Source organism: Aptenodytes forsteri, unplaced genomic scaffold (assembly GCF_000699145.1).
Source record: "Aptenodytes forsteri isolate BGI_AS27 unplaced genomic scaffold, ASM69914v1 Scaffold191, whole genome shotgun sequence".
Lineage (NCBI taxonomy): Eukaryota > Metazoa > Chordata > Aves > Sphenisciformes > Spheniscidae > Aptenodytes > Aptenodytes forsteri.
This window is the reverse complement of record NW_008794630.1, coordinates 2,125,586-2,135,802: the sequence shown is the minus strand read 5'-3', so window position 1 is coordinate 2,135,802 and position 10,217 is coordinate 2,125,586. Positions and strand designations below refer to the sequence as shown.

Below are 10,217 nucleotides of genomic sequence, written 5' to 3'. Positions count from 1 at the left end.
AACCACCTCTTACCTACATTACTCTACATTATTTTGCTTGGCATTGCTGTCAGCATGACAGACACATCACATTTGCTCCAGTAAACGCAATACTTTCCCCCCCCTCCCCAGATGGGCTCAGCCTTTAACTGAGTCTTCTGTAGGGCCCTGCTTTATCACAAAATGCGATATCCCTACCATTTCTTTTGCAGGCAGGCTTGTGCTTGTTCGTGACCACTCCACACCACGTGTTCTTCCCAGCAGTGCTGCTGGGCAAGCTCCTTACCAGCTTCTGGGGTTAGATCTGAAGAACTATGAGTGGGACAATCTGGCTTCGCTGTCTTTATCTCTGAATTAACAAGAGACCTGAGCTCACAGTACTGATGATCATCTCTCTCATACGCATACCATTGCCCACTTTTTTCTTTCAGTGATCGAGAACACAGTGACAGTAGCACTGTAGCATCGTGTTTCAGTTCTAACTCTTCCACCTGCAGCACTGGACTGCATTTACCTGGCTTCTTAGGGGACATACTGTTTACCTTTATTTTGCATAGCGTCCTTCATGTAAAGTAATCACAGAATACCGGAGTTATAAAACACGTACTTGGAAAGGATCACTTCTGTGCCACTTTTCTGACACGACTTCTAAAGGTAAAAAAAGCACAAGTTCTTCACCAGTTACGGTTTTGGCCCTGTTCCCATTGCTTGGTTGAGGGCTGCAGGACATGGTGTGCAGATTGGTTCATGCCACCTGTTGAGAGATGGGGAGCTCGCTGTTGTCCCCTGGGTATTCGGGGGATTTCTGTTCCATTCACACCAAGGTCACTTAAAACAGTGTCCCCCACAGGGGCGTTAAGATGGGGCAGAAGGGAGCAGTTGCTGCCACTGACATCTGGTTTCTTTCCTCTCACAGGACACAAGTACGAAGGAGTCAGATTTGAAAAGGGAAACTGCGGAGTCAGCATAATGAGAAGCGGTAGGCAGTTTCTGGTCGTTGAATGAGCACGAATTAAACGTTTGGGAAACCTGTAACCAACTTCCTTGCAAAAATGTGCAACAACACTTCTCTACAGCCAGGTCTTACCCAAACCTGCCGGTTGTTATTCTTTCTTAGGTAGCCTTGATCACAGAATGTCAAGTATTATGTTTCATTAACTCTTTAGGAGCCAAAGAGCTGCAAGAGATTTCACCTGGCCTCTTCTCTAGCAGCCGTTACCTGCGAGAGGCCAGGCCAACTGCCCTTCCTTGTTTGACTTCTGCTCAGGGAGAGGTCCCCAAACCAACCATGCTCCGTGGTGGCAGAGTCACTGTTATTTTGCCCAATGCTGCGGAAACCTTTGTGCCTGTGATGTAAAATCCAGTGGCTCCACAGCTTCCTGCACTACGTTTTGCACCGCGGTGCCTCTGGGCAGAGCTCAAAGACGTTCTCCAAACCCCATTCGTTTGTTTTGACGTTTCCAGCTCTCGCCTTTGAGAGCTTAGCACTGGTGTGTGGGAACACTAATACCCGGGAGCTAAGTAACACCAAGTAGACTTGGTTTTCTGTCTAAACAGAGAAAAAAGGAAAAATCGCTTCAAGTGTTTTTAACACTTGGAACCGAGAAAAAAAAATAATCTCCTTTTTAGAACTCTTCACCAATACAGTATTGGGACTGTCTATTTAATGGTAGCATCTTGCAATTGTGCCGTTTCTCAGCGTGTAACAATGTGGCGTTGGTTTTTTTGCTGCTCGTTTTGAGGGGAGGCAATGGAACAAGGTTTACGAGACTGCTGTAGATCAATCCGCATAGGAAAAATCCTGATACAGAGCGACGAGGAGACTCAAAGAGCGAAAGTGTACTATGCTAAGTTTCCACCAGACATTTACAGGAGAAAAGTTCTTCTTATGTACCCAATACTAAGTAAGTGTCTTTCATCATTATGTACAGTGAGTGCGCTGAATTTAAAGGCAGATTTCCAAATTTCAGGGGCTTTGATTAGGTTTTTTGCTTGGTTTAGGCGACATAGTAGGGAATTTATCAGGCTGTGCCAGAATACGTATTAGTCAGCCTGCACCAGCATGAATGCAGAGCAAATCACTTGGGCATGCCTCCGTTTGTGAGAAAGGTTGAAGCATTAAGACTTGATACAAATGTCATTTTTTAAATTTTGCCACGAGAAAAGACTCAAACAGTATTTTCCTCATGCTATTAAAAGACATTGTTGGATTACAGATCCTAGAAGTAAATTACTTTAAAATTAAATACAGTTAATGCTACCAAAAAAAAATTAAACCTGGTAAGCGTGGTAAGGAGTTTGTCAGACTTTTCCAGTCTAAGATTTAATTCTGGTTCTACACACGGAGCTCTTAATTGCCATTTTACTATTTTAGATGAGCTTTCTTGCCTCGGGGCTTTAATAAAATCCACCGACTTCAGTGCTGAAAACGTGGCAGAGTTGGCTGTTTCGGAGTAGAGATGAAGTTCCTTCATCGGGAGGCCAAAGTTTTCTACAATTAATACGTGCAGAGGTGATAGTTTCCAGTGGGAAAGGACAGTATCACCATTCGGTCACACACCAATGTTAACATGGATATTCTCGGGTGGCCTAGGACAAGTTCTTCCACCGGGGGCGGGGGGGAAGAAATAAAAATCTCCCTTTTTCCCCTTTTAGGTACTGGTAATACTGTCATTGAGGCTGTCAAAGTTCTTGTAGAACATGGCGTACAACCAAGTGTCATTATCCTGCTAAGCCTATTCTCCACGCCTCACGGTAAGTTGAGGGGGTGCGAGGGGGACGGAGGGCTGAGCACAGGTACATTTAACGGGGAAGAGTTACGTTAGTCACGCTTCAGACAGCGGCGAAGAGCTGTTCCTTTGCAAGTAACGACAGCAGCATCGCTTCGCTCAGAAGAGAGGTTTGGGTTTTTGGCTGAATCGTAAAACCGAGAGTGAACCGCGACACGTGTGGTGTGGGCAGGGGAGTGGGCTAGCAGAAAGGAAAAGGCCCGTTACACCTAATGGCAAAACTGCAGATGGTGACGTATTCCTAAAAGCAGGAATCTGCAGCGCTGCCAGGTACCCAAAATGCTTCAGTGGCTCACAAAGCCACTCCTGCTGTTGCTCTGGACTGCAGCAGCCCACGGATGGTGTTGAGTTGGTCCGCCACCAAAAGAATACCAGTTCTGTAAGGAGCGTGAGGTAAATGAAGCTACAGAACTGTCCTGTCCGCACGTTAAAGATCTTACCTTGTAAAAGGGGATCCAAAAAAGGAACATCTGTTTCTGTGAAGTAGGAAAATGGATCGTGTGCGCTGTTTTAAAAATGGGCCGTGGCAGAAAGCACTATCAAAAAAGTCAACTGACCGGCAGAGAGCCATTCCTGGCAGTCTGTAACCACGTTGGCGATTAGATTGGGAGTATACGTGTACGGTAAAGAAAAGAAAAAACAAATAAGAAAACCCAAAAAAGCAATCCACTAAATTCGGGAAGTTTTTCCTCATAGACAGTCAGCTAAGGCAGAAACGTGAAGCGGAGATGGAAGAAGAGAGCCCGATTTATCTACGGAATTCTGCTAATCGTGGTTTAACGTGTGGTGCTGAAATACAGCTGCGGTGCTGTAGTCCTTATTGCCTTTGCCCTCTCTCAAAAGGTGCCAAGTCCATCATCCAGGAATTCCCAGAGATCACAATTTTAACTACAGAAGTTCATCCTGTTGCACCAACACACTTCGGACAGAAGTATTTTGGAACAGACTGACACACGGAACAAACGGATATGACTATATGATGAGACAAGAGGGGTTTTCCTACGTTTTATTATTGTGGAGTTGGTTGAGGGCACGTTTAAAAATCTTTTTGGCCAGAGGGGGAAATACTTGACTTGGATCAGTTCGGGTCAGTTACTGCCTGAACGCTGAATCAGGTGCAGTAACGAAGCACTCTGTCATTACAAAGTCAAGCATCTCAATGTTGGGGTTCTATACATTGCTACACTCTCTGCTTTAACTTATTTATTCTTCTATAGCCTGAATTTTTTGGTGCAACTGGATTTACAGCACCTAACTAGGTAGAGACTGACAGTAAACGTCATGAAAGAAATCCTTTGGGCCTTTTCCATAATGCATCATACAGACCTATCCTACAGACTGCACCAGTGAAAGGGGAAATGGATTTTGCCCCTCAAAGAGCTATTTGCATGTTAAAAAAACTACCATGCACTCGGCTGAATACTTTATCTCTTTTGCTACCTGCAGCAGTGACTACAGACAGCCTGAGGATTTCTGTTTTCCAGTGCATTTACCTAGCATATTCAACAGAACTTTACACACCCTGCATTTAACACATTCTTTGTATGCAACTTTCTTTCAGAAGCTAAGGAAAAAAAAAGTCAATTTAAAAAGTAAATAGCAGCCCGGCTTTAAAACCACAGGTAGCAGGGGGCGCAGTCAAAATTACTGCTTTTACGCTGCCCAGATCTCTAGTTAACAGCCTTTTGAAAGGCCAAAAATACTAATTGGAAAAAACTGCATTCTCCTTAGTAGGCCATCTGCAATTATGCTTGTGGCATCGGCTGCAATAATGCACCGAGCAAAAAGATCTCGGCATCAGTATTTTGAGAAACACGAAGTTTCCCCGCAGGGATCTGACTGTTCATTTACGTGCTGCCTTGAAGAGCACAGACGCATAATGTCTTCAGCAAACGCCACGCTGACGCCGTCCTCCTGGACACCCACCTTTCACTGCAGCTTTCTGCACTCAGCTTTAACCACGGGATGCAGAGGAACCTGCCCGACTGTTCTGTGGCACTGGAACGCAGCGTAAGCGGCACAAAGGCCAGGTGTAGCGTAAGGCTGTCGCCTTCAAGTAAGCAGAAGAGAACAAAATGGAGCTTGTTCAGTCACTCAGACACGCGTTTCCTCCGCATTTTGTTCTGCCTCATTTTTACACAACTTTTGTGTTTCATGTTTCATTCTGAAGCTTTCAGAAATCCGACGTGTGAATATTCTTTGAAGTGGTTCTGAAACTATCAAACTATTTATTGTTTCTACCTGGGCAAGAGTTTGTCATAACCAAGTGAGGCTGAGCTGCTTTTAAGGGAAGGGAAAAATCAGCCATAACTAATTACAAGAAAAGTTACTGAGTAAGAGCAAGTTACTTGGAAACCTTTAAAGCTGGTTCTAGATCTGAGCTGGACAGCTGCGTTATCATAAAGACATCCGTTTTAATAATAATTAGAAGACAAAAATTGACTTTATATACTACCTAATGGACAGTGCTGCAGCTGGACAGCGGGCAGGGCTACTGCCTGCAGATCTTGTAGGTAGCTCTTCTGCTGCTGCTGCTTGGCAGAGAAACGACACTGAAAGAATGACACGGCTGTAAACAGAACCAAACCCAGAAAGGGTACAGGAACCTGCTCAGAAAAATCCCGTAAATCCACGCAGCTTCAGACACAGCTCTGATACTCCTATCTTAGAAATACACTTCCGTTGACAGAATGAAACAGAAAGTCACCAAATCATCCTCCTGTTCTTACAGACGAGGAATTTAGAGTTTTAAAAGGCACAAATAGCACCTCTGTTGGTGCTAAATTCCTATACATCTCCTATTGTGTTTAGCTGCCATCTTCCTCTCAAGATCCCCCTGCAGAACACATTTTGCCAGAAATGAGGCGATTAATTCTACTGCCATCTTTCATCAAACACAGCTTAAGGTCCACCACGAGATTTACATTAGAAATACAGGTTTAGTTTGATAGGATTGAGGTGCTGGAGCGCGTCCAAAGAAGGGCAACGAAGCTGGTAAAGGGTCTAGAGCTCAAGTCTGATGAGGAGCGGCTGAGGGAACTGGGGTTGTTCAGCCTGGAGATTTTTTTTCTCTACAACTACCTGAAAGGAGGTTGTAGCGAGGTGAGTGTCAGTCTCTTTTCCCAAGTAACACGCGATAGGACAAGAGGAAATGGCCTCAAGTTGCGCCAGGGGAGGTTTAGATTGGATATTCGGAAAAATTTCTTCCCCGAAAGGGTTGTCAAGGATTGGAACAGGCTGCCCAGGGAAGTGGTGGAGTCACCATCCCCTGGAGGTATTTAAAAAACCAGGGACATGGTTTAGTGGTGGACTTGGCAGTGCTAGGTTAACGGTTGGACTCGATCTTAAAGGTCTTTTCCAAGCTAAATGATTCTATGATTCTGCCTGCTCCCCAAACAGGCTGGGAATTTAAAAGCTCGGATATGGAGGGATGGTACCTGAGTATGTAAGTTCTCCCGAGAGCACAGCACTGCCAAACAAGACCTAGATCATAATTTAGCAAATTACTGAACACTATTAAAAATGCCTCTTTTAAGGTGCAAAATTCTCCTCCAGCTCTTTAAAACTCTAGCATGCCAGACCTGCTGATTTAAAAATAACCAGCTGGAATAACCTCCTGAGATATTGTTTGAATGGAAAATACTTTGTTGTATAAGACATAAATATGGGCTTCTCTGCCCACCAGAAGAGAAGGGACCCTCCATCCGCCTGCCTACCGAAGGAGAGGGCCTGTCGCCAGCACGGTACAGCAATGAAGGCAGAGTACTGAGATGGAGAAAAGAGCAAAGTTAGACTGTTAGGAATTGTTATATCCTTAGGTTTCCTCTCAAGTTTGTTCCGGGCTGGTACATTAGTGTAAATTGGCTTCATTTGCCTGCTCAGTACCTGGCTCTGCTAATACTTTAGAGTATATAAGGATTTGAGTTTGTCGGGTCTTTTTTTTTTTTTTTTTTTGCTACAGGTTTAGAAGCTCCCAAGAGATTCAGATTTTTCTCACCTCACTGCATTTGGATTATTACTTATCTATATTGTGAATAAATTATTTTAATATCTTTTTAGAAAAAAACCCACCAACATTTTTCTCATCTACCACTGCATACCAAATAACCAGTTTTTAAGACCCTGGGGGATTTAAAGCAAATTTATTTACCCTCATTGAAGGAAACGACATTAAACTTACCATGGAAAAGTGTTGTAATTCTCCTTCACTATACATACATTAGCAAATTGAAAACACTTAAGTATGCATTACACCATGCTTTTGCTATAGATTTTGGATTTTTTCCCTATGCTGCAAAGTTCTCTATGCAAATATATTTTCCCCTACAAGCTTTTTGAAATACACTGCTCCACCAATCCTAATTTTTTCAAAGCTGTTAAGGAGATATGTGTGCACAGGCCATTAGTTGTTATTAATGTCAACTGGATACTGAAATCCACTAAGTAGTTTTGAAAAATCAGAGCTTATTCTGCATCTGATTGACCCTGTGAGAGCATTTACAAATAAACTCCACCAAATCACACCGAGGGAGGTACTTTTCCTTAGCTGTCTGCCCTGGACCTCAGGTACAAGTTTTTACCACTGAAGCAAGGCGTGGAATCAGCAGAACCCAGCTGCCATCTCTGCGCACCACTGGGTGTTCATCTCCCAGCAAACTGGCAAATACCTGCCTGAAGAGTCTGAACTCACCCAGAGAAGTAAAGAATAACATGTTTTATTCCTCTGTTGTTTGCCATTTGATGATCTTCAAGACTTTTGGTAACATTAATCAATTAAAATTATTTTACTGAGGGGAAAAGAAAGTGACAAACAAACAAAATTACTTGTCAGATGTCATAAAATACTGAGAGGCTGTTCCAGGAGCATAAACCATCGTCTTATCCCTCCGTTCAAATAGTAGAATATGCTCCACCTCCCATTTGCTCAATAATCCCTAACATTTTGCTGTTAGGTTACTGGTGTATAACAAAGCCACTTTTATCCTGCTCTGACCTTGCCTGGTATTCAGAAAAGGCAGGGAGAAGATACAGGATTCACTTTCATGCACAAATCACTCTCTCGCAGTCACATTGCCTCCTATTTCTTCAGTTCTTTGAGGTCTGCCATTGGAGCACTCTGATGGACGTCCTGCTGATTTACTAATTGCCAATACTCACACTTGGTGGCTGTCTTATCAATTGTCAGCACAAGGCTTTCCATGATAAAGTGGATCAATTGCGTGCCGATCAACTGCCCCCTGAATTATCGATGTTTGACAGCGGAATTAATTTTTTGCCTGCTTCAAAGATGTCTGCCAAAAATGAAAGCGTACATACACATTTAGCCACAGGGTCTCTCTCTTCAGGGGATACAGTTTCTCCAACCACAGGAACCTGTCGGAGGTAGGAGCACTGTCTACAGAAAAAGATCCATTTGTCACGGGTCAGGAACAAGGCAACTTTTCCCAATGACAAATATTTTGGTTCATTAAAACCGCAAAAGTCCTTTGTGACATTAAATTTACCCTTCCCAATTTTTATTTTTTTTAATTTTACTCACATTGAGCAGTCAAACCAGATCTCTTAGGTCATGGTTTGACCCTACGGTAAATCCAACTGTAATGCAGGATCTATATTGCAACAATGATGCGAAGGACTGATCTGATTTAAACTCAACTCTCCCAATTCCAATTTGCTTTAACAAACGTAACAGGTTAACCTTCTGCAAGCAAGTTTTATGCTGGATTAGGCATCACCTCTCCGTCACTCCAACTATATGCTGTATCATCTGTCTTTCTGCAGCTGGAATAAACTTCTGTGCTTTATGTTCCGGTTAATTCAACAAAAATATAGTTGGGAACCTACATCTGCTCCAGATGAAACTGGGACTGCTTCAGCTCTCCATTACTAATGATTTTGGTATCATGGCCTTCAGTGAGTTTCTAACCCACTTCCTTTCCTGGTCCCATGCTGTAGCAAGTAAAACTGATGAGAAATATGCCATGTACCTGACCCCTCCATTCTCTCTAGCACGAACACTGTAGCTGCCTTTAAGTTCTCAAGTCTGAAGGGGGAAATTTAAACTGTGACTATTTAAAAACACTTCATTTACATTAAAAGTTGAGCTTGTGTTTTTCTACCCACTTACTTATGGTTCAACAAACTTCAAATGCAACCCATCCCTAAACTTGATGGTAATCTCACTACTATTATAATAAACTGCCAAAAGGAGAAACAAAGGTGTCCTGTGGGCTTCCTGAAACCACATAAATCCTCAGAAATATGGTTTTTTCTCTATGTACGGGTTCTTGCTTGAAAATGAAGATGGAAGTCATTTCTATTTTCCTTAAATTCCTTTTCAAGAGAGACTTTTCAGGCAGTGCAGTGGGATCTTTCCAGACGCTGAGGGAATCCCTTCTGTTCTCTATGGGAGACAAGTCTGCAGAGCCTTAACCTTTCCCTCTCCTTAAACTAGCACTGATACTCAGTGCGGCACGAGCCCCCTTGGATTCAAAACTGAGACAAGTTTTCTTCTCTCCTGGTTCTCTCCTATTTCTTTTCAGCCAGTTTTCTTCCCACTATGTCTTATCGATTCCTGATTTCACTTCTCTGCCAGAATGCCACAAGGGAGATGGGCTGATCCTGGAGGTAACAGAGCTGCAGTTTATAGTTTCAGTGAGAGGGGAAGAACTGCAGAAAAATTTAACCTAAGAACAGGACTTAGAGAACAGGGGAAGTCTAGTGCTCAATTAAGGCTCATATTGGAAAATAGGAGTATCTTAGCTTTTCTATAGTGTGACAAGTTGCCTTTAATACACAATGCCAGGCCAGGCAGCAGAGAAAACACAGTGTGAGGAGAGGGGAAATGCTGCCACAGTTAGAGGGCGAGGAGAGTGAATGTCCGTACCGACAGACAGCACTCCTCACTGACAATTTTTTCCTCGGCCTTTGGAAACGCTGGCGGCTGTCAGCCTCGAGTGCTGGCACCTCCGCCCTGCACACACTGTGAGGTGACATGAAATGGCCCCCGCACTGACAGGCCTGGCTCCAGTGGGGACACGGGCCCTACTGCTGCGGCACCCTAATGGCACCACAGGCAAGCACGGCTGAGCCCCGGGACCCTCCGCATCCCCGCGGGGCAGCAGGAGGCTGCGGGCTGAGAGGTGGCCGTGAAGACCCCCGACAACCATCCCGCCTCCATGCCACCCGGCCGCAGCCCTCGGCCTTTGCCCCTCTTCAAAATGGCGGCGCCCCCTCGGCGCTGGGGACGCTCTACCCGCGCGGTCCTCCACGCTCCTCTCGTTGGGCCGCGCCCCCTACCCCACCCCGGAGGGGGTGGCGGCGCCTGCGCAGAGGCGCGTGCGCCTTCACTTCCGTTTGTCGGCGGCCGCTTCCGGGCCCCCGTTCCTTGGTAACAATGGAGCAGAAAATGGCCGCCTGAGAGGGGGGGGAGGGCGACGCTGCGGCTGG

At 44.7% G+C, this 10,217-nt stretch overlaps 1 protein-coding gene across 1 annotated transcript; it reads left to right on the top strand.

Moving 5' to 3' along the window:
* Positions 1-892: 892 nt before the first annotated feature.
* Positions 893-3,970, top strand: LOC103894135 (uracil phosphoribosyltransferase homolog). Its single transcript, XM_019470519.1, has 4 exons — positions 893-958; positions 1,722-1,883; positions 2,635-2,733; positions 3,612-3,970. Exons 1-4 carry the CDS (start codon positions 949-951, stop codon positions 3,716-3,718), a joined length of 378 nt encoding a protein of 125 aa, XP_019326064.1. The 5' UTR covers positions 893-948; the 3' UTR covers positions 3,719-3,970.
* Positions 3,971-10,217: the final 6,247 nt, after the last annotated feature.

What these genes read in the sequence shown, in the direction of transcription:
- LOC103894135 (XM_019470519.1), top strand. An exon ending in TCTTATGTACCCAATACTAA is followed by an intron (nt 1,884 to 2,634) that starts GTAAGTGTCTTT and finishes TTCCCCTTTTAG; the next exon opens with GTACTGGTAATACTGTCATT. An exon ending in CCTATTCTCCACGCCTCACG is followed by an intron (nt 2,734 to 3,611) that starts GTAAGTTGAGGG and finishes CTCTCTCAAAAG; the next exon opens with GTGCCAAGTCCATCATCCAG.